This window comes from Protopterus annectens, chromosome 12.part0 (assembly GCF_019279795.1).
Source record: "Protopterus annectens isolate FY-2018-M chromosome 12.part0, PAN1.0, whole genome shotgun sequence".
Classification (NCBI taxonomy): Eukaryota; Metazoa; Chordata; order Ceratodontiformes; family Protopteridae; genus Protopterus; species Protopterus annectens.
In genome coordinates, this window is record NC_056746.1 from 229,312,708 (window position 1) to 229,337,429 (window position 24,722).

Below are 24,722 nucleotides of genomic sequence, written 5' to 3' on the forward strand. Positions count from 1 at the left end.
CTTATACTTCAAAAGTAATTGCACTGTGGTCTGTTACTGGACAAGAGATTACTTTAACATTGCTAAGAAGGTGGTTATTTCCTTTGACATATATATATATATATATATATATATATATATATATATATATATATATATATATATATATATATTTTATCTATTCTTGAGTGTGTGTTATACCTATCTGAAAAAAACGTATAATGCAGAGAATCTTTGTCTGCATACTCATTAACATCTTTAACATTTTATTGATCAACAAATTCTGCTAGTGCTTTTGATGTTGCAGTTTTCCTTCTGGTATTTATGGAGTCAGTGTATTTTATCATCTAGTATACAACTGAAATGCCCAGCTATTATCAAGTTCCCTTTGGAGTGCTGGATTACTTCTTCTAACTGCTGTTTAACTATACTTGCATTCAAAACAGGTATCCAATAAAAGTTAATAAAGGCATACAGTTTACCATTTATTGACATAGTTGACGTACAAAGCATCCCAGATTTACTTTCATATGAGCTTATTATTTTTGGCATAATGACAGAATTTTTCCATAAAATCATTACCCCTCTTGTTTTTTTCTTATGTGATGAACTTGTTAATACTGTATAACCAGTGAAGCTGAGTAAATTAAGGTATTCAGTTAATAAATATGTCTCTTGCAGAAATAGTTGTGTGTTTATAGTTTTAATATATTTAAATACACTTAGTCTCTTACATTTATTATTCAACCCATTAACATTAACTGAGATCACCTTCATATTTAAATACTGCTATATGTTTATTTAATTGAACTTGTATTTCATTAGGCAGAATAATGTATAAAAAGCCACACTCATAGCTGCCTGTATGATGGCTCCTGTAAATAGCTTGCCCTGGTGAATCTGGAGTTGAACTCAACCACCAAAATGGAGTTAACGAGCATGACCTAATACAACTAGTAATTTTTCCACAAAGCTATTATACTGTAAAATTCTCCATATCTTTTCATGATGTAAATTAACAAACGCCTTACTAACATCGTACATGTCTAATTTTACCCCATCCTCCTTTTTAATTTCTAGTATTTCATTAACCAAAATTAATAGCTATTTTTCATGTCCACCTGGAAACACAAAAATCCCCTCAGCCAGTACATATTTAAAGCTTTACGTAATTTTAGTTAAAATGTTATAATCCAAATTGCATAACACAACACAATGACAGTAATCAATAGCTTCTGTACTTCCTTTAATGCAGCCCAACTGCTTCAATTATTCTCTCATTCTTAATACTGTCATTACACCATTCATTTAGAACTTACAGAAAAAGCAATTTTTTTCATGTTAACCCAAGTATTTATAAAATATATACCACCATCCTATCCATACAAGGAACATTATTCTCATTGATTCCTCCTAAAATGTATTCAATTCCTCCAACAGAATTTCTCTGTTCATATTCTCATTAACCTTTCACTTACTTTTTTTCACTCCCCACTCAATCAGCAGCAGTTTTTTTCCCCTTTCTTACATGTACTTTTTCATGTAATACAACAGACCATATTTTTTTTCAATCTTAAATTTCCCCAATATATGTCAACTCCTTTTTGTGCTTCAAAAAATATTTTGTCTCCTTAACAATTACTTAGTCTTTATTCTTCCAATATATTTCTCTCTCATTTTATAGCAAAAAAATGCAGTTTACCTACCATATTCTGAAACTGACTCAAAATCTTTCATTATAACTTTTCCTTATGCCTCACTCTCTTATTCTAATAAATATTCCTTCTTATATTTTCCTTTCAATATCTACTAGTCAGTCCAACTTCCATAAAATTATCTTATTTTTAATGTTTTTTCAATAGTCCCATCACCTCCTCATGCAATCTACTTGTTCTAGTATAACCTGGAGACTCTCTTTATACCTCTTCCAAAATTCTCCCAATATTACATAATGATCTAAAAAACTTAAAATGTTATTTTGTTCAATAATTTCTTCCAAACTACTTAGAGAAATAATTCTATCACAGTTTTATTTACCCCTTAATATATTTAAAATGTCTTTGTCTACCAGTCTTTGAAAATGTTTAAACAGTTGAACAGTTTTGTATCGTGTACTAATTTATCCCCTTTTTCTCACATTACAATTAAAATCTCCTACTACTGTTATATCCATATTAACTAAAATCTACTTTACTTCTTCAAAAAACTCTCTGTACAGTCCAATTATGCATAAAGAACTATCAACCTCAAAGATTCTAATTTATATTTACATCAATAATTCTCCTTCCAGGTTATATAATACTAATAATTTAGAATCCTAACTGTCTTTATCACTAAATAATCCTACAAAGTCTGAATGTATGTTTAAACCTACTGACCAAATAGCTTGTCCCACCGTAATATCTCAGACTGCTCTCTTTTTAACTATGTATTATACCAAAGTTGTAAACGACAAGTGTGAGCTCTTTACACCATTTAACATCAGCCAACAGACATCAGTTATCATACTTTTGAAATTACCAGATATGATAAAAAAGTAAAGGATAATTGTTAACATTTCTACCATTGTTCTCATTTTTTTTTTAATTTTTGAACTGTAGTAAGCACGGAATCATTATTCCACACATCAGTTTAAAATAAATACAATACTCTTCACCCTTCCCCTGAGAACTCAACAAGATTTATTTTCATTAATAATTTGTTCACTTTCAAAAAACTCTTAAATATTTTTCTGTTCCATATTGTTTACCTGACTTTTTTCAATAATGTCTTCATCACTTTCCATCACATTTAACTTTAAACATGTTCTTCTTCATTTACATTCACATTTGCTCATTCATAATTTATGCATTTGTTAATTTATTTTCTTCAAGCCTCCTCAACAGGGCACAATCGAGCCAAAAACTTCCTTGCATATTACATTTACTACACACAAGGTTGCTTTCCTTCCTAGTGTTTATTTTTTCCCCACATTGATTACACCTTTTGTAAGGACAACTATTAAATGGTCTCATTTCCCACATAAAAGTGTGTGTTAAGAGTTTGGCTCACATGACTTGTAAGGTCGGAGGACGTGATGACGCTAACTCGAATGTTGAGGTGAACAACGATGGTATGGACAGCAGTAGATCCAATGCATCAGAACAGGTAGTGGCAGGAGAATCCAAAAAAAATGACAGCGCATGTGGCCATAGGAGCAAACAACCAAGAGAGATGGGTATTATTTATAATTTAGGTCCCGATGTGAGACTCCCAGGATACAAGTGCTAACATTGCTTCTACACAAAAACCAACTAGCTACGAAGTTATGGCAAGTGATAGTTCTGCTGGCAATACAGACTTGAACAAGTTTTCGGACATTATGTTTAACAATTACCGTTTTCAAAACTGTGCTACTATCAACAATGCGAATACAGAAGTAAACGGCAATGAACATTTTGATTCATTAAAAGAGATATTTTTCTTCGAGAAAAGATTATTTAAATTTAAAACTTTACAAGTGGAGATTGTTTATTTAAAAGAAAGTTTTGATTTGAAGGTGGTGCCGCAGGGGTAGCGAGTGTTTAAGTTCCCCTTCGGTTTAATTTATGATGAAAGGATTCTGAATGATTTTACTTCTATGTTTGATAGGTGAGGACTGCAATTTTTAAGGTACTGCATTTTACAATGAACAGCTGAAAGTTAAGATAGAAAAGAGTTGGAGGAGCTGAACAAGAGAATTATAACTGACTTAATCTTCCAACAGTACCAGGGGTTATACAACTGAGTTACTGGAAGGGTAGGATAAGAGATGTAATGCCCTCTTCTTTCACAAAAAAGAAACATAAATTGGATAGGGATGTCAAACAGGATAAGAGAGGATAGTCATCCAATAGACAGTGTGCACACCCTTAAACTAATACTTTGTTGAAGCACCTTTTGATTTAATTACAGCATTCAGTCTTCTTGGATACACACCTGTCATCAATTAAAGAAACTCAGATTAACCCCATATAAAGTTTAGCTGTCCTAGTAGGATTTTCCTGACAGTTACTCAGTTGCCTGCTACAGCAAAAGACATGGTTTGCACAGAGATTACAAAGCATTAAAGGGATCTCATTGTTGAAAGGCATCAGTAAGGAGAAGGGTACAAAAAAATGTCCACAGCATTGGATATACTATGGAACACAGTGAAGACAGTCATCAAAAAGTGGAGAAAGTATGGGACAACAGTGACATTGCAAAGAACTGGACGTCCTTCCAAAACTGATGAAAAGACGAGACAAAAACTGGTCAGGGAGGCTGCCAACAGACCTACAGCAACACTGAAGGAGATGCAGGAATTTTTGGCAAGTACTGGTTGTGTACTACATGTGACAACAATCTCCCGTATTCTCCATATGTCTGGACTATGGGGTAGGGTTCCAAGACAGAAGCCTTTTCTTTCACAGAAAAACTCCAGTCCTTGTTTAAATTTGCATCAAGTCTCCCAAAAGCATGTGGGAAAATGTGTTATGGTCTGATTACACCAAGGTTGAATGTTTTGGTCACAATTCCAAAAGGTACGTTTGGCGCAAAAACAACACTTCGCATCACCAAAAGAACACCATCCCCACAGTGAAGCATGGCGGTGGCAGTATCCTGTCTTGGGGTTGCTTTTCTTCAGCTGGAACTGGGGCTTTAGTCAAGGTGGAGGGAATTATTAACAGTTCCAAATATCAGTCACTTTTGGCCCAAAACCTTCACGTGACTGCTAGAAAGCGGATGATGAAGAGGAATTTCATCTTTCAACATGGCAATGACCCCAAGCATACATCCAAATCAACAAAAGAATGGCTTCACCAGAAGAAAATTAAAGTTTTGGAATGGTCCAGCCAGGGCCCAGACCCAAATCCAATAGAAAATCTGTGGGTTGACCTGAAGAGGGATGTGCACAAGAGATGCCCTCACAATCTCACAGATTTGGAGCACTTTTGCATGGAAGAGTTGGCAAATATTGCCAAGTCAAGATGTGCCATGCTGATAGACTTCTACCCAAGAAGACTGAATGCTGTAATTAAATCAAAACAACACAGTATTAGTTTAAGGGTGTGCACCCTTATGCAACCAGCTTATTGTATGTTTTCCCCCCTAACAGATTTGTTTTTCAATTGAATTGTACAGGTTATAGGTCACATTAACGGTGGGAAAAGTTTTGAAATGATTTATTGTGGTCTATTTTTTTTTTATATCACAAAAACCTGGCATTTTAACAGGGGTGTGTACACTTTTTATATCCACTGTATATTAGATTCTTGGATGATTTATTTATATTATGGAAAGGTAAAATGGATGAGATACCCACATTTATAAAATATTTAAATGGGACCACCAAATTTTCAGAATTCACATTTGAATGTAATAGTTCAAGAATTATTTGGAAACGACTATTTCTCATTCTGAAACTGGATTTAAATCCAACATTTATCGTAAGAGTACATACTGTAACTCTTATTTATATTTTTAGAGTGGTCACCCCTTAGCACAGAAAAAAAGCTTGGTCAAGAGAAAGGCTACAGGAGTGGCCCATATGACATCAGATTTTATAGATGTAAAGGAAGAACGGACTACTTTAGCTAGTATGCTTAGCGAGAGAGGCTACCCCAAAAAATGGAGGACATCATATATGGAGTTTATGATGAGTGGGGTAAAAGGTATAAACCACTTTTGGGGTGGGTCTCTAATGAAAATATATGTGACAATTAAATACAATTTAAAAATTACGAAAGGGCATGCGTTATACAATATAATTCTATTTCAGTGGGGATTAAAAATATTATTAAGAAGAACTGGAGTATTTTTAGGGTGAACCAGGATGTTAAGAAAATGGTAGGAGAGGAACCCCTATTTATTAACAAAGTAAGAAAGAATGTAAAAACACTCCTAGAAAATAAAGTGGGAGGTAAGAACTGTGTTACTACTGGTACAAGACCCTGTGGTAGTTGTAAGTCAATGCCCTTTTATAACTAAGCAAACAGATATCACTCTGGCAAACAGCATGGGAAGTAAAACTGTGTTCAAGAAAGGGAATCGTCTTACATCCAGGGTAATTTATCTGGCTACATGTGAATCTTGCGCAAGATATTATGTAGGAAAAACTGAATGAGCTTTGAAAAAAACAGTATATGCAAGCATATTTACGAGATCAATAAGAAAGAAAATAATGCTTTACACAGACACTCTCTTGTATGTAAACGTTTTGTCAGATCAGATTTGGTACATTGGAGACAATAAACATTGATCCCAGAGGGGGAGACAATAAACATTGATCCCAGAGGGGGAGACTAGAAAAATCTACCGTACAAAAAAGAATTGCAATGGCAGCTGAGATTAGATGCAAACATACCCCCAGGTCTGAATATGTCAATAGCCCTGGTTTTGAAAGAAAACGCAGATAAAGTGTAAATGGTTTACTCTGTTACATTTACCTGTACATAAAAGAACAACGTAATACATTTCAGTGGGTGGAATTTATTATTCTTTGATTATTAAGATTTTAGTGCAGGTGATGCAGTGGACATTACATTTTTTAACTTATTATCTTTAATACTTTTTGTCAAGTATTGTTTGTTAAAACTAACTAATGGGACTCCATACTGTTGTATTATTGTTGGGAGTTCCACCAATTACAGCCAGTTGTGTGATACTTAAGGGACTAAATTATATTCTTTTAAACATTCTGTTGAAGTCCTCAATGCAGAGGGAAAAAAGAGCTCAATATTTATAATAAAGTGAATTATGTTGCTGTTACCTCCGTAGTACATTATTTTATTATTTTTATGTGTTAAACATCCTCAATAGTAAATATTATTCCTGCAGTCAGTAAATCTACATATATTTAGTTAATTGAGCAGTTTTATTTTTTTTTTTTTATCACACAGCCTCACAGCAAGAGGTTCAACCGTTCGATTCTCGGCTGGAGTGCGGGGAGTGCCTTCTGTGTGGAGTCTGCATGTCCTCCCCGCAGTTGGGTGGGCATTCGAAAGACATGCGTAAATGGGCGTGCCTTCGTTGAAGGTTGAACGTCGAGCTGGCACCTCCGCGTTTGTGAAAATCTACTGCCAATCATTAGCGGACTGGAGTTTCGCTGTGGCGACCCCTATCCGGGAAAAGCCGAAAGACATTAACAAACACCAATTCCATACTTCCCTTACAACAGTTTTAACTATTCCAGTAACAGTTCAGTAAATGACTTTTAAATGCATCTCAATTTCTTAGCAGGTAATTTCAGCAGTCAATGTCAATTCCTTTTAACTTGTGGGCTCTGATAAAAATTATTCCTTGACAGCTTATCTCTAGTGGCCATAAATAAATAACTCAACAAATTCACAACAGTTCATGACTTTTAAAAGTAATGCCTGTGGGCTTCTTCAACCACAGTGAGACAAAAAACTAATATCAATAACAATGAAGCAAAGCAGCTTTGCTACTTTATCCCAAAACTCATACTTGTCCATTTTAAAGTCCTGCTTCACAAAGATTATCACCACGATTTTCATGCTACATTAAAAAAAACGCTTTTCTGCTCTTGTACTCTAAGCAACTACCTGCATGTATGCCCCTCATTTTCCACAACACTTCTGCCTCATAACTGCATCTCTGTTGCACTGTAACAGTACACAACCAAGGAAACTATACTGTTTACCCCTGTATCTGCTGTAAACATTTCTCCAACAGCTGCACCTCCAGTTTATTGTAAGAGTTTTTATTCATCAAAACACTACAATCCATCACACAGGAGGTATCGGATTCCTCCTCTTCAAACATCTGAACTAACTGCACCTTTTCTAACCTGCAGCGACAAAATATCATTTCACTTCCAACAGCATTAGTGCTTCCTGCATGAACTTTAAGCTCTGCCATATTGGAATCATTCCCCCTCTAGCTCTGTCAGACAACACTCTTCAGCACCTTACAGAAAGATGACTGGAAATTCTCCAGTGCCTTGGCAACATTGTCCCTAATTAGTATGAATATCACCTGTGCCTCCCCTGGAGACCGTCAATAGGTCTAGTGGGACTAACCAAGTCAAAAATCCCATAAATAAGTAATAATAATATGGAGCAATATTCAGAACTTTGCTGAGAATTGTAATGAAACAAGAATACCTCACAGTGTGCTAACTATGCCGCAACAACTGAGGGGGACAAATGGTTACTACCAAACATACATAGCTACTTTAACTTGGTTCAGTGGGCAAACCTATGCTAAGAAGTTCCCCTAAATGAGCGGGTATCAGAGCGATTATGCTGATTCAACAAGAGCAATTTTGAACTCATAGTTACCGGACCAGAAAGATGTTTTAAGGAACTGAGGAAATATGATGTTGGAAATACCAAGAAAGAGTAAACCGAGAGTTGCATCTTTGGAGAAATGAAAAAATATCGGAAAAGGTATAGGTGCAACAATTTGCACTAGCTTACTATAGGAAAATATACTAATGTTAGATATGAATTACATGACAAACAGAAAAGTAATGAAAACATTACTGTGATAATTACAGACTGGGAAAAATGTGGAATGGATATAATTCCGTACAAAAATGGACATCCACTTTAGAACAACAACTTAAAGTATTATATAGATGTTTTTTAATCCCTTTAAGAATATTTCAGTTAAAATGCAAAATGCTGAAGATATAATTCTCGTCAGCCAGGTAACATGGACATGATTTCTAACTGTATTAATATAAAATACATTTGGGAGATGGTGTGCAACACACATCATATAATGTTTCAGAAAAGAATACAAATCTTATAGAATTTTTACACCTTAATAGTTGAGGATAGGAAAACAGAAAGAAAACAGGTTGGTCCTTTCAAACTTGGTTAAATCCAGTACAGTGAAACAGTGTAAAACAGTACAGCAGTGTGCACAAAGGAACATTTATCCTGACTAAGTTAATTGGATAAATCATGGATGCATACAAAATGAATGGATTGAAACAAGCTTTCATCAGACTGACAAAAAAAAAATTTAAAATGCTACAATCTGCATTCAGAGAAATATAACTTGGTCAAGCCTAGAAAGAATGTGAACATGTATATACTGAAATTCAAGAAGTTATGCACTCACCATAACGTTCCATGTGAGTTGTTCATATCACCTTCATTCTTACTGATGGGTTTGGAGCCGATCCTCGGCTCCGACTCGGCCAACTGCAAAAGCTCGAGGCCCACTCCCTATCCCATGATGCACCTTGTGCTTCCTTCAGATCTTGTTTGCTGCCAACAGGCTACATACTACTAGTAATATGCTAATATTAGAAACTGGATAAGAAACAGTAACACTATGACATAAATAAATTCTCAGTCCTCAAAAAGTCTGGATGGGGGTTGGAGGGTGGGACGTAAGAATGAAGGTGAGATGAACAACTCACATGGAACGTTATGGTGAGTACATAACTTCTTTATGTGATGTTGTTCTATCTCGCCGTACATTCTTACTGATGGGTAGCGTCCCAAGCACCATCTTTCTCGGGTGGCTCACGGAAGAATGTTCTTCAAGACAGTGGAACCAAAGGAAGCCCTGTCCCTGGAGGCCTTATCTACTTTATAATGAGTGATGAAGGTATGAGGCCTTGACCAAGTAGCTGCTGCACAAATAGCATCTAATGGTAATTTAGCTGTAAAAGCTAATGAAGTAGATACAGATCTAGTAGAGTGGGCCTTTATTTTCTGTTGTAATGGTGTATTCACTGAACTGTAAGTGAAGGATATACAATTTGATAACTATTTTGATAAAGTGGTTTTCGCCACTGGAGTGCCTTTTTTTGATTCTGAAAAAGAAACAAAGAGCTGATCTGTTTTCCTGACATGTTTGGTCCTGTCTAAATAGAATCCAAGTTGTCTGTGAACATCAAGTTTGTGCAGCACATGTTCCATCTCATTAGTGTATTTAGGGAAAAATACGGGCAATTCAATAGATTGGTTAAGATTCATCTCTGAGCAAACTTTAGGTAATAATGAAGGATTCATCCTGAGTGAGAGACTGTCATTATGGAAAATCAAATAGGAGGGTTTAATGGACAAGGCCTGTAACTCTGAAACCCTCCGAGCAGAAGTAATAGCTATTAAAAATATGTTTTTCCATGACGGATATTTCAAGTCTCAAGATGAGGCTAGTTCAAAGGGGGGCAGGATTATATAGGAAAGAACAAAATTTAGGCTCCATGGCATGACTGGAGTTTTGATGGGTGGTCTCAAATGGACAGTACCCTTGAGAAAGGCTTTGGAGAGTCTATGTGACATTCTACTAGACCCCTGGTCAACCTAGATGAAAGTTAGCAATTGCTGCCAATTGAACTCTAATAGTTGCTGCTGCTGCCCCTTCACTGAAAAGTTTAGTCAAAAACTCTAGAATGGATGAAATTGAAGCCAAGTACAGATAAATATTGTTCTGAAGTGCCCATACAGAAAACCTCTTCCATTTGCTAAGATGCAACTTCCTGGCAGACGATTTATGAGAGGATTCTAAAATATATTGAGCCACAGCTGATAGATTGTGAATCCTGGCTATGTTTGGAATTGCAGCAGCCAAGCCGTCAGTTTGAGGGATGAAGAGAAGGGTGGAGAGCCCCTAACGAATGAGTCAGATCATCTGGTACTGGGTCCAGAATCCAAGGTTCTTCCAATAGATGAGGCTGGAGGAAGGGGACCCAAATTTGACAAGGCCAGTAAGGGGCTATTAGAATGATGGTCCTTCTTCCCAGAGCCTTGGCTTTCTGTAAAACATTGGGTATCAAAGGAAAGAGAGGGAAGGCATACAGGAGACCCAAGGGCCAATTGTGTACAAATGTATCCCTTGGGGCATCTCCCGGAGGAGGGGGGGTTAGGGCAAAGTAGCTGCTGCATTTAGTGTTTGTTGGAGTTGCAAAGAGATTGCATCAAGGCTGGCCCTATCTGCGGAACATCCTTTCTGCTGCTGCTTCTTTTAGAGACCACTCGTGAGGCAATAAAATCACCCTGCTCAGCTTGTCTGCTATCACACTGGATCTCACCGAGATGTACATTGCTATCAGAAAGCGCTAAGTGGAAGTTGCCCATTGCCATACTCTCAGGGCCTCTCGACACAGGGGGTAAGATCTGGTTCCTCCTTGTTTGTTTATGTACCAGACATCTGGATGGCCAGTCCATTTTTATATGGTAGTATGCATCCTGGAGATCTATCAAGCACATCCAATGGTCTTTCCCTAAAAAGGGAAGAACTGACTGTAGTGTGACCATCCAGAATTTTGTTTTTCTGACCAACTTGTGTAGTCTGCTGAGATCCAAAATGGGCCTCCAGTCCCCTGTTTTCTTTGGAACTAAAAAAAACCTTGAGTAAGTTCCGAATCCTCTTTGGTCTGCTGGGAATTTTTTTCAGCAACTTTTGCATCTCTGAGGCTGCCTGTTCCCTGTGACTGGGGGAACATCCTGGATTTTCCTTATGGGGGGGTGGCAAAGGGAACTGAGTATCCTCTGGATATGATGCTTTGCACCCAGCTGTCTTTTGTTATGTTTAGCCAGGCATCTGGGTACAGAGAGAAGCATCCCCCAACTGTTTCCAGAGATGGACAGGTGGGCCTCCTCTCAGGGATGCTGACAGGGCTTGCCAAAGAACTGATCTCTGTCGCCATGGTTCTGCGGACCCCCTCTGCTGGGTGGGTGGTGGCTTCCATTGTTACCCCCTCCTCTGCCTCTAGAGGGGGGTTCACCACGAGTGTCCTGAAAGATTCTTGAGTTTTACGGAACCACATCTTCCCTCCCTTCTGACCTCTGGGGTAAGGTCTGGTAGGGGTGGAAAAGTGGACTCTGACAGCAAATAGGGTCTTTTCATCCTGTTGACTCCTGGTAAGGGTTTCCTTCACTTTGGGTCCAAAAAGGTTGAGCCATCAAAAGGGGTGTTAATAAAGGATGACTTAAAGGGCTCCTCAAGGGAACACAAGTGCATCCAGGAATGTCTCCTAAGAGCAATTCCTGTTCCCACTGCCCTACTCGTTCCATCAACTGCACAGGAGACCAGGCGCATGGAAGAGTTTACAAGAGAATTTAGGGTAGTGAGTTGGGAAGTTACCTTATCTGAGACCCCTGCAGCTACTAAACCCTGTAGAGTATCTCCTATTTCTTTCAGGAGATCCCTTTGCAACTTTGTGAAATGTATTAAATAGTTCAGTAAGCGGAGAGCAAAAGTTGCTGAACTAAACATGAGCATACCATATCTGTCCATGATCCTAGAATCCTTGTTAGGATAATGGACGGACATAGAAGTTTCTGACAGTTCCTTCTTGGTGGCTACCACCACCACCATAGCATCAACAGGCACTTCTTTGGTCAGGAAGGTCTTGTCTTGGGGGGAAGTTATAAATTTATTAGGCCTCCTAGGGACAGGCTCCATGGTACTGAGGGACTCCCACGCCCTTTGAGAGATTAGCTCAATTAACTCATCAAAGGATGGAGACACCCAAGAGGTGGAGGGTTGAGACCCAAAAGCCTTCAGAAGCACTGACACATCATCAGTAGGGTTAAGGGACTTCCAAGCCACCCCTTTGCTTAAGAATTTCCAGGATATCTGCAAAGGAGATATCCTCCGAGGGGGGACTGTGGGGACCCTTCTGACTCATCTAAGTCAGTTTCCAAAGTGATGGATTCCTGTGGAGAGTCCAGATGCTTCCTCTTGCAAAGTGTCTTCCTGGGACCCTCTTCAGTGAGGGCTTCTGGAGAGATCTCGGAAGAGCAGGGCTCCCTGAGGCTCAGGGTCTCTACGCTTTAGATAGATGTGTGATGAAGAGATAGACACCGGTGCTCTTGGGGAAGCAGCTACTGGTTCTGATGGTGTGGTTGTTAGTGCGGACAATACCCTCCACATAGCACTGAAGGCACCTCGGTCCCAATGGGAAGAAATCCCCAGATCTGAGTATATGGAAGATTCCCTTAGCACCAGAACAAAGGGCTCCAAGCCAGAAGTTGGAGCCAAACTCACCCAAGCCGAGGCCCCAGAGGCAAAGTTGGAACCGAAAAATCGGTCCAACTATCCTCCCCTAACCCAACCGGCAAATGTCGGCTCCTAGACCCCTCGGTCGGCACCGAAGATGTCAGTGTTGTCAGGCCTGAAGTAGGCGTCAGGCATGAAGGTTCCACAGACATTAACCCCGAGCACTCCAGCTCTGAAACTTCCAGATGGATTGGAGAAGGAACAGAAGACGGTGGGGGGATTTTATCGGTTCTGAAGTCCCAGGGATCGGCCCCGATAAAAGTCTGGCAAGCGACGGTGGCTGCAGAAGCCTCTGCACCATACAATCCACATCTTTATCCGAGAGTCTTGAGGACCGGGCAGAGGGTATGGAAGAGGCCACTGACTGAAGGATTGGGGATTTTAAAGTAGGAGATACCGGCTCCAGTATCAAGGACTTGCTCCTACAAACAGTAACAACCTCCGGTTCTAAAAGCAGTGGAGCCGAGGTAGGAGTCCCAATCAGTTTTAAGGTCGATGAACCCTTTTTTGGCTCTGGTACAGAAGTCGTCTTAGAAGACAAAGTCTTTAAAGATTTGGATGTCTTGTCTGGTGATTTGTCCTTATCCAGTGATTCTTGAAAAGAAGACTTCAGTAATCCCTGGCTATCAATTTACTCTTACGTTCATGAAGAACACAAGAGCTAAATGAATGACAGATGACATAGTTTTCCTGTAGGTGAACTTCACCTAAACAATAAACATATTCTGTGTCACCATCTGTTATTGACATTTTTTGTCCACATTTAGGACATTTTTTAAATCCAGATTTAGCTTTCTCTGGTTGAGACATGGCAGAAACTATCAATATCTCTAGCTTGAACTACCATACAACACTTTAATAAAGGTATTGAACACACTATATGCACTAACTATTAAAGAAAACACACAGTACTATAAAATATAGCCCTAATAAAAAACAGGCCCCTAACCTCTACAATATATGCAGAAAAACACACAGTACGAATTATAACTAATGCCCTAAAACTTGGGCTTAGGCTCAACTAGCCTTAACACACTCTAGGGAAGGGAGAAAGAAATTCAAACAACCCTCTAACTTAAATAAGTTGTTCCACTGAAGGTAAGAAGAAAAAAAACAGCCTAAAAAACATGGCTACCAACAGCTAGCAAAACACACACACTCTAAATTTTAATGCTAACTAGCTACTTATCAAGATAAGGAAAAGTTATCTAACTACAGAAAAATATCAAGCGAAACTATCACTTTTAAGTGAAACATTACATTTTTACTGGCCAAAGCTGTCGAAGCACTTCCGATCTGTTGCAGCGGCAAACAAAATCTGGAGGAAGCACAAAGTGCATCATGGGATAGGGAGTGGGCCTCGAGCTAGTAGAAGACCTTTAGCTTTTGCAGTTGGCCGAGTCGGAGCAAACCCATCAGTAAGAATGTACGGCGAGATAGAACAACTTCACATATTATATTTAAATGAATTTTAAAAATTCTTTCTAAATGAATTGGAATAATGTAAATAATTAGTCATGATTATTATTTGCTATATTTTGGAAAATGTTAATGAAATACTATTTAATTGAAAAATCTAGGTCATATGGGTTGCAGTCTAGGATTTCATTCCTCTGTGATATAAAATCACTGCAGTCAGAAAGTTCAGAAGTATATGTATCAGGCATATGCCATAGATTAAAAAAGTTATGTACTTACCACAACTTGGAATCTGTGCTACCCAGTGTCATTATTCATCACATATGGGTCTTGGATCCGACCTCGCATAGGAGCTGGAAACTTAAAGGACAGCTCCTGAGCTCAAGCTCCTCCCCTTCCTAAGATCCCTTGCTACCCACAACCCTGAGATTGAGTTTGCTGGACAGAAAGAAAGGGGGCAGTGAAAACTGCCTATAAAGGTGAAAAACTCTTAAGGGAGACATCCTTCCATATTGCCCAAAACACCAGGAGGAGGGTGGGAATGTGATGAATAATGACACTGGATAGCACAGATTCCAAGTTATGGTAAGTACATAACTCTTTATCTGATGTTATCCATGTCACTACTGATCACAGATGGGTCAGTGTCCCCCAGCTACTATGAACCCTGGGAGGCCTCAGGGAAGGATATGTCAACACACATAGGAATCAAAGGAAGCCCTGCTCCTTGACAAGTTTAACTCATAATGTGAAACAAGGGTGTGGGGGTTAGACGAAGTAGCAGCAGTGCAAATCTCATCAAAAGAAAGTTTTGCCAAGAAAGCAGATGATGTGGCTATCGACCTAGTAGAGTTAGCTTTGACTGGTCCAGAAAGCTCTAGGTGTCTGCTTTCATAAATTTAAGAAACAGCTACCTTAGAAACTGCTTGACCTCTCATGGCCTGAGAAAAGGCAACAAAGAGGTGATCAGACTTCAATTTTCAATTCTCTTGAGGACATCCAGACAATGCAGCTTACATTCCCCTTTATTACAAAAATTGGGGAAGAACACAGGAAGCTGAACGGATTGGTTAAGATTAGCCTCTGAGACTGCCTTTAGGGACGAATGAAGGATTGGTTTAGACAGACACCCTATCCTTATGGAATACCATGAAAGGGAGCTTAATGCAGAGAGCATGCAACTCAGAGACCCTCCTGGCTGAAGTAACAGCCACCAAGAAGCCCTTCTTCCAGGACAGGAATTTGAGATCACAGGTTGCCACAAGCTCAAAGAGCTTCTGCATCAAAGACTGCAACACCAGAGTAAGGTCCCATGGAGGGGAGGGATCCTTCGTAGGAGGTCTGAGAAGAAAGATCCCCTTTGAGGAAAGCCTTGCATAGCCTGGAAGAGAAGGTGGGACTTCCATTCAAATGGAAGTTTGAGATAGACGCCAACTGGAGCTTAACTATAGAGAAACTAGTGTCTTTGTGAAAAAGAGAAGCCAAGAACAAAATGTTGGGAATAGGAGCTGAAAAGGGTTCTAGATTGCATTGTTTAGCCCAAATATCAAATCTCTTCCATTTGCTGGAATATACCTTCTCTGGTTAAGAGCATTACCTTGGCTTCTCAAAAACCATCTACGAAGAAGGGAGCCTGGACTGGGAAACAATCATTGGAATTGGAGGAACCAAGTGGTCAGACTAGGAGACTGGAGATTGGGATGAGATCCGGAACCAAAGGAGGGAAAAACACACCTGATGAGGCCAAAAGGGGGCAATAAGGATGAGAAGAGTCTTCAGATGACAGGCTTTCTGTAAGAATTTGGGGATGAGGAAAGTTGAGGGATAAGCATATAGAAGTCCCGATGGTCAATCATGAACCAGAGCATCCCTGGGTAACTCCCCCAATGGGGGATCAAGGCAAAGTAGTTGCTGCATTTGTAGTTGTCCGGAGAGGCAAAAAGATTGCAGCAAGGGAGAACCCAGCAGTCGAATATTCATTGTGCCACTGACAGATTCAGGGACCACTCCTGAGGACTTAAAAACAGATCTGCAGAACCTGTCAGCTAACACGTTGGAACTACCGAGAATGTGCATTGCAAGAGGAAAGTGCCTGGAAGACATCACCCATTCCCACACTCTCATGGCCTCTCTGCACAAGGGATAAGACCATGTTCCCTCCGCTTGTTTATGTACCAGACCACCGCCATGTTGTCTGTCTGAATTGCTATAGTCCCAAGAGGGAGACGGTACTGGAAGGTTTGCAACATTAAAAAGATTGCTCTCATCTCCAGGACATTTATGTGCAATTTAGTCTCTAAGGGGGACCACTTGCCTTGAACTGTCCTTTCACAAAAATGCCCGCCACCCCAAGAGGGAGGCATCCATGGTCACCGTGGCCTTGGGTTGGGGAAGACAGAAGGGTCTGCCTAGAATGAGATCCTGAGCTTGGAGCCACCGAGCAAGATGACATCTGCACACCCGAGAAATCCTGATGATCATCGAAAGAGGATGAAAATGAACTGACCATTGCACCACAAGCATCCATGGAGAACTCTCATATATCTGGAGAGAGGCAAAAAAACAAAATTCAAACAACTACAAAATCACTAAAATAAACAAAAAATAACAAAAAAAAAAACAAAAATAGCAGTTAGAAGTTGTCTGTACAGTTTTTGTCTCAGAGTTTTTTTCTTAAGTAATGCAATTATATTAATATATTTGTGATTTGTTTGATGATGATTTTGTTGTTAACAACAGTTTATATTTTATTTTTTATTTTTATATTTTATTTATTTATGTTTTAATTTGACAAGTAAAGAAAGTAGAAATAGATAAAGATAATGCCTTTAAGATTATGGCCAGAAAATTAGCTTCATCATAATTTGGTTAATTGAATAATAGATGGTTTGCACTAAGTAAAAAAGGAAAGTCTTCATTTTAACTTTGATCTGAAAAGCGTTAAATAGTAGCGCATCATCATCCTTTTTTTTTTTAATAATAAACCTTGTGTGGATTATATGCTTGTACCTTGACTTTTTTTTTTCAGTGGTGGGTCCTACAGTGTTTTTTCTTACTGATATCTGGAGAGGCACTAACTGGTTCTCTGCCGGCATGGAACCTAGCGCTTGCAAGATCAAGTGGACTGTGGGGTGATCTAGATCCAGCAACTGATGGACCTGGTCCTGAATGATCTGGACTCCGTGTGGGGAAAGTGCTGCAGTCTCTGACACCGTGTCCAGAAGGACCCCCAATAAAGTCTAGGTTCTGACACAGGAAAAGATGGGATTTGGGCAGGTTGACTGTGATGCCTAGATCCTGAAAGAGATAGAGTATAATCCATGGCCAGTGTGAGTTGATGCCTTGTGGAGGCCGTGAGAAGCCAATCGTCCAGACATGGGAAGACCTGGAAACTTGCAGCTGGAGATGAGCTGCCACCACTGCTATGCATCTGGTAAACACCTGGGGTGGTGGGATGTGGTGAGTCCAAAGGGCAATGCTCTGAAATGATAGTGGTTGGTTCCTAGCCAAAATTGGAGGAATCTCCTGGAGAGTCTATCAATTCTGATATGATAGTATGCATCCTTGAGACCCACCAAGCACATCCAGTTGTCCTTGTGCAGAACAGGCAGAATGGACTGAACAGTGACCATCAGGAACTTGGACTTCTTGACTGACAAGTTCAGTTTGCTGAGGTCCACAATGGGACACAAGTCCCCGGTTTTCTTGGGCACCAAAAAGAAGCGACAGTAAGTTCCGGATCCTCATTGTCCTGTTGGGACCTCTTGGATAGCTCTTTTTTGAAGGAGGTCTTGGACCTCGAGAAGGGCCAACTCCCTCTGGCAGTGTGGAATGTCCAGGAGAGAATTTTGAACTGGAGGGGGCTGAAAGAAAAAAAGTGGATGAAGTTACCCCTGGAAATGATGTTTAACACCAACTGATCTGAGGTAATACTTGTCCAGGCTAGTGTGTGGAGGGTGAGTCAACCCCCAACTGCCTCCAAGGCAGGACAGCTGGGCAGCGATTCAGGAGCACTGATGGGGCTTCACAGAGAAGTGTTCTCAGGAGCTCTGGTTCTTTTCAAGTTTCCTTGACAGACGGGCCAAGCAAGGTTGATCCGTCGAAAGGGGCATTTGTGAAGGATGCCTTAAAGGGTTCCACAAATCTGCAAGGGCAAAGCCAGGCATGCCACCTGATGGCAATGCCCATGCCTGCTGCTTGAAGGTGGCTTCCACTGCACTGGAAATCAACCTCATTGAGGCATTAGCCAGGGAACTCACAGTGGACAGCTTCAGAGAGACCAATTTGAGACTCTCTGGAGGCAGCAACACAGAAAGGGAAGTGGAGAACTCCGATACCAAATCCCTTTGCAGCTGGGTAAAGTGTGCCATGTAGTTGGTTGCTCTCAGTCTGAATGTAGCTGAGGCAAACACACGCTTCCCAAAATGGTCAATCACCCAAGAGTCCCTGTTCAGAGGATGGGCCATAGAGCTCTGCGCGGTGAGCTCTTTTTAAGTAGCTGCAGCCACCACAATAGCATCAACGGGGATGCCCTTGCTCCAAAAAGCCTTGTCTTGGGGGGGGGGGGGCTTAGAAAATTGTCAGCCTTGTTGAGAACTGGTTCCACTGTGTCTGACTCCTTCCAATCCCTGTTGGCGATGAGTTGGATGAGCTTGTTGGCAGGGGGAGACACCCAGTTAAAAGATGGCCCCATCCCAAAGGCCTTCAAAAACACATATTCCTCAGAAGATGGGGTGGGGAAAGACCACCCGTCTGTCTGCTTTAGGATCTCAAGAATGTTCCCAAAGGACAATTCTTCAGACAGAAGTCTGGGGGACCCGTCTCCTTCCTTGAAGTCCATGTCTTCAAGTGCCTCCTCTTGCACATCCCTTCCAAGGAGGCTCCTCCACAGTGGGGGGCTCAGGGGAGGACTCGGAAGAGGTAGGGACCTCGAGGAGGGTAATGCCGGTTTGAAGGTGCTCACAGCAGGGCTGATCCTGGAAGGATGATGAGGTCTCAATGCCCAAAGTCAAGAGGGGCTAAGACCTATAGCCAAAGGAGAGGCAGCTGCCAAGCCAGAGATGGTCCTCTCTATCGCCTGGAAGGCCGACAGGCTGGATGATGCTTCCCCCTCCTCCCTAACAGCCGCCTGGAACAGAAGGGGGACCCAGATGCAGCACTGACATCTTCCAGAAGATACTGGCCCAAGCTGTCCAACGGGAGTCCCCCAAAGGGAGGGAATGGTCCGAAAACTCTGGGCCCGACCCCACCACCTCGGGAACCAGCACGGACCTCACGTGCTGAGGTGTAGCCAATTCCGAGGGCAATGAAACTGAGCCCACCCGGGACCCCGACAGTGTGGGAAGGGAAGATATGCTTGACACTGTCGGCCTCTAACCAGGAATGCTCTGATCCTAAAGGTCCAAACCCAGGTGGGTCAGACGAGGAGAGAGAAGTCCCACAGATGGAGAGGATCCCCTTGGCAACTGAGCAGGGGATGGCAACAAGCCCAACTCGATTTGGGCCTTGACAAAGATCATCCTATCCATGTCTGAGGGAAGCATGCTCCTGGTGTATCTGGAAGAGACAGAGGAGTGTCCCAACCTGGCTGAAGGCCTGCTGTCTCAGGAGCGAGACCAACTTCTGCAACTCGGATCCGATCTGCTGGGTCCGGAGGGACAGCTCTCGATGGTGATTGGATCAGACAGCCTTGTTTAGATCCGAAGAAGCGGCTGGTGCCATGGACGAATCTGACAGGCGGGTCGGATCCGAGGACCTCCAAGGCTCTGAAGTCTTGGATCTGACAGATGGAGCTGGGGCTCTCAGAGCAGAAGAGCCCAGATCCGAAGCCAAAGAGGCTGGACTTGGATCCATGGAACTGCGATCCGAAAGCCTTAGCTTTTTGGTGGGAGAGTCCCTAAAGGAATAAGACTTCCTTTTGGGATCGGAGGAAGGCTTGGAAGGAGAACCAGAAATCAGAGGACCCCCCCCCCCTTTAGCAAGACCTTTAAGCAGAAGCTTGTTCCTGGGGTTGAATCCGGCACAAATGTCACATTCAACCTCTAGGTGAGGCTCTCCCCAGACAATAAACACACTCCTTTTTCGAGTTGGAATGGGACATTTTCTGATTGCATGAGGAGCATGTTTTAAACCCAGAGGGCTTCTCAGACATCACACACGCACGCACACACACACACACACACACACACACACACACACACGCACGCACACACACACACACACACACACAACACCCGCAAACTGCACAGAAAAAAAAGGGGGGAATACAGAAGGCAAAAGGTAGGAAAAGTTACAAAGTACACAAAGGACCCAGGGGAGAAAAAGGAAGGGAACTCAGGGAACCCAATAAAAAAACCTAAACGCTGCCGGGAGGGGAGGAAACCTAACCAGATACAAGTGGAAAGACGACTAGCAAAATAAGGAGGTAAACCCCAGAGAAAAATGGAAAAAATGTTACTTATCTGAAAAAGGAAACCTGAACTGCAGGAAGCACATCCGAAGCAAAATTGTGGCAAATGAGATCTGAGGGTTGTGGGTAGCAAGGGATCTTGGGAAGGGGAGCAGTCCTTTTAGTTGCCGGCTCGGATCCAAGGTCAGATCCAAGACCCATCCGTGATCAATAATGACAAGGATAGCATCAGATAAAAGGTTACTGAATGATACTACAAATCAGAATTACAGCACTCTTCAGCATCCGTCTGGATTAGCATAAAACTGTGTTTCTAAGCTGAACAAAAGCAAGGAGGAAAAAATGCTTTCTACGTACAAAACTGTCCTCTAGAATACAATTTTGGGTAATCTCTTCACTAAGCATTTAGATCTAAACTATTGTATCAATATTTATTACAAAGCAATGATTCCCCAAACTCCTCTGTTCAGGCTGGTAAAAGCTTTGCAGACATCATGAGGCCTCTTAACAGACTTTGATCAGCTCTAGTTTTCCATGTCATTAATGTAAACCTGACTTCAATGTAGCTATACCTCTAGACCCTGGGAATACTGTACTATCTGAAGTACCAATTATGTTACTGCTGGAACACAGCTTGCTCCAGTATCTGAATGTGCTAACAAAATTAACTTTTACCGTGAGTCCTGAGAAGACACCTTTTCTGACTGCGATGAAGGCAAGGTCAGCAGGGAAAGAAGTTCCTTGGTTTCTTCATCCTCTTCATACTAAAAATTAAATAAATGAAAACAGAGTAGCATTTTTTTTTCATCAAAAATCGGATCTCAATTTCACTAACTCTTACAACTGACAGAAATGCAAAGCAGAGAAGTCAAGTAAACTCAAGACCATAGCTTCATCCACTGACAAGGTATGCCTCCTCTACAGTGGCTTCCAAACCTTTTTTTTTACCAAGGCACTGTTGATAAAATTGGTGATCTCATAGCACACTTACATTCCTCTATCCCAAAATGAATCCTGTGATGATTATGAAAAATTCAACAGATAAATAAAGTTTTGGTTAAGTGAGCTGGCACATTTAATAAACAAAGCTTGTGACAGACACAAGATACAGTCAACAATTACCAGTAGACAAAGCTTGAGGAACATCCTTGAGCATTTAAATGAATGATTTAGTTCTTATAAAAATATATCTCTGCATGCTTGCCTCTCCCTTCTTTCTTCCAAAGCAGACCCCAAGATTTGCTGGGTAAGCTGACTGATGGAATTAATAAGGCTATCGGGATCTGGGGCTGTTACACACTTCCAGAAACCTGAAGGTTTTAAATGCATTATGGTGCACGTTAAAACTATGAGGATTTAAACTGAGATGGTATCAACATACATGATCAAAATCTTCCAGTGTCATTAGTGTGTAGCAAAAAGTAGTAACTCAGCTTTATTTTGTCAGTAATCAGAAGCAATATTAGAAAGAAATTAAATTAATGACCAAACACACAACAGCTATGTGCTAATACATTCCTTAGGATGGTAAGACAAAAAACATGAACAACGTGCATAAACTAAGGTGCAAGTATTCAACTGGGCAGAAGGAGAGACGCATCTCATCCCTACAAAAAAAAGAAAGAAAAGAAAATACAAAAAAGAGACCATCAAATAAAAAGAACAGAGGCAGAAAATAAAATAAATACATTTTTTAAAAGAGATAACTGCCAATATGGCATCATCAGTGAGACAGAAATAGATTGATAAGAGGCAAATATGTCAGGCAGAAAGAAAGGGAAAACATAACTGTGTAAAGCTTTTATAACACAACTGTCTAAAGTTTTTATAATGTAGACATTCAGATATCATGACAGCTCCACATATCATGACAGCTCCACAGAAGACCATGTCTTGTAAATGTGTATACTTCCTAGACAGCCAAAAATAAAATATTACAAATTATACAATTCCTCCCCTAAAACGTGCACGCTGATTGGCCAGCCCAACTAGCGTGCCCGTTGTAAATCCCTCAATATAGTTAGTATAAAACACTGTCTCGCTATGTTAATAGAGTTTAACATAGCGACCACAGGTTTAAAAAAAGCAACGGAGATCTCAGTTGCTTTTTTTAAAGCTGTCTCGCTATGTTAAACTCCTTTAACATAGCGACACAGTGTGTAAAAAGCAACGGAGATCTTGCAATCTCCGTTGCTTTTAAAACTGTCTCGCTATATTAAATGGGTTTAACATAGCGAGACAGCTTTAAAATAAGCAACAGAGATATCCGTTGCTTATTTTAAAGCTGTCTCGCTGTGTTAAACCCATTTAACATAGCGAGACAGTAAAAAGCAAAGGGGATCGCAAGATCTCCGTTGCTTTACTGTTCGCTTATGTTAAATGGGTTTAACATAGCGAGACAGCTTTACAAGCAACGGAGAGGAGATCTCTGTTGCTTATTTTAAAGCTGTCTCGCTATGTTAAACCCATTTAACATATTAAACAGTGCTTTTGCCACAGCTCTGATGTATTGCGTAGGCATGCGCAGTACATCAGAACTGCCGCAGAATACCAGACAGCTGCGGAAGGGCAGTAAAGAGGCATTATACAATGCCATTATTTAAGAAAAGTAATTATTTCTTTTCTTAAATAATGTCATTAATATAATAACCCACTTCTGGGTGTGGGTAATGCTGTATTTACCCATGGTTTGCTTTGTTTGGTCAACCATGCCAACCGTGGGTAAATCCAGCATTACCCACACCCAGGCGTGGGTTATTGCTATAGTAATTCCCTTGTCACATGAAAAAATAATAAAGAACTAATTTAACTTCCATATCATCTATGGAACACGAAGATAACGTGAGCAGCAGAGCAATGGCTGGTCTTTTCATGAAATAAAAGAGGTGAGGCACACTGAGTTTATAAAGTCTTGCAGGAATAGAATCTGTAGGCTGAGACAGAAGTTCTAAGCTGAGGTGGTGGAGTAGAAACAGCAACTGAGTTACAAAGAGGGCCAGGGATAATTACTGAGTAAATGTCTGAGGCAGTTGGTTACCCAAGTAGGGAATTTAAATGGTAGGTATCTGCGTGAGGCCACGTCTGACAGTAGCCATACACTAATGCAGAACTTTAGTAGCCAAACCAAGGGCGCTTATGACATGAAAAAGCTCCTGCTTGGTTTAGAGTAATAAAACAGGGAATGTTTGTTGCTGTTTTGTAGAGAAATTAGCAGATATCACATTAGTTAAACCTGGAGCACTCAAAAATGTGAGGACTGCCCTTCAGTTTGCTGCATGTAAAGGAAAGTAGTACAGAATAGTACAGAACAGCAACCAAGTTCAGTCAAGTTTAGGGTCCCAGCAGTTACTTGTTTCAGCCATACCACTTGAGAAACATAACACAAAGTGCAAAAGCAGCTTCACCAGCAATAACAGTCGTGACTGTATGATCTAATATCTACCTGTATTTTACATTTAGACTCCTATACATTTGGAAATCACCTGCAGTTCTAAAATAAGGGCAGTACATCAAACCTCTACACAATTAACACCAACAATTGTTTCATTTACTCACCTCTAAGGTTGTGAACATTTGCATTTAGAGTCAGCATGTTTTCAACTACCTTTTACGATACATAATAAATTTCAGGTTAAACATAGTTTATCAAATCACCAGTTCAGCACTACTTTTTGTAATTAGAGATATATTTAAATACAGACTGCTCATCTCTGGTCACACGTGGCAGGTGGAATCTACTTATTTTCAACTAGTCAGATTTAACAGCATGTACTCAGTTTGAATTCTACAACATTAGTTCATAACAGATGAAATATAGGCTAGTAATCATATTAATCACTGTCTAGAAAATAAGAACATAGACTGAATAAGAAAATACCTATTGTGTAGACTGTTGTACTGGAGGACAGAGGAATCCCTATTAAGT

The 24,722-nt window shown here is 40.5% G+C and overlaps 1 protein-coding gene across 1 annotated transcript in view; it reads right to left on the reverse strand.

Moving 5' to 3' along the window:
* Positions 1–24,722, reverse strand: part of TELO2 (telomere maintenance 2) — a 1,490,787-nt gene that overhangs the window by 865,636 nt on the left and 600,429 nt on the right. The window contains exon 10 of the mRNA XM_044089295.1: positions 21,473–21,561. Coding sequence (XP_043945230.1) covers positions 21,473–21,561 — 89 coding nt within the window. The remainder of the gene's footprint in view (positions 1–21,472; positions 21,562–24,722) is intronic.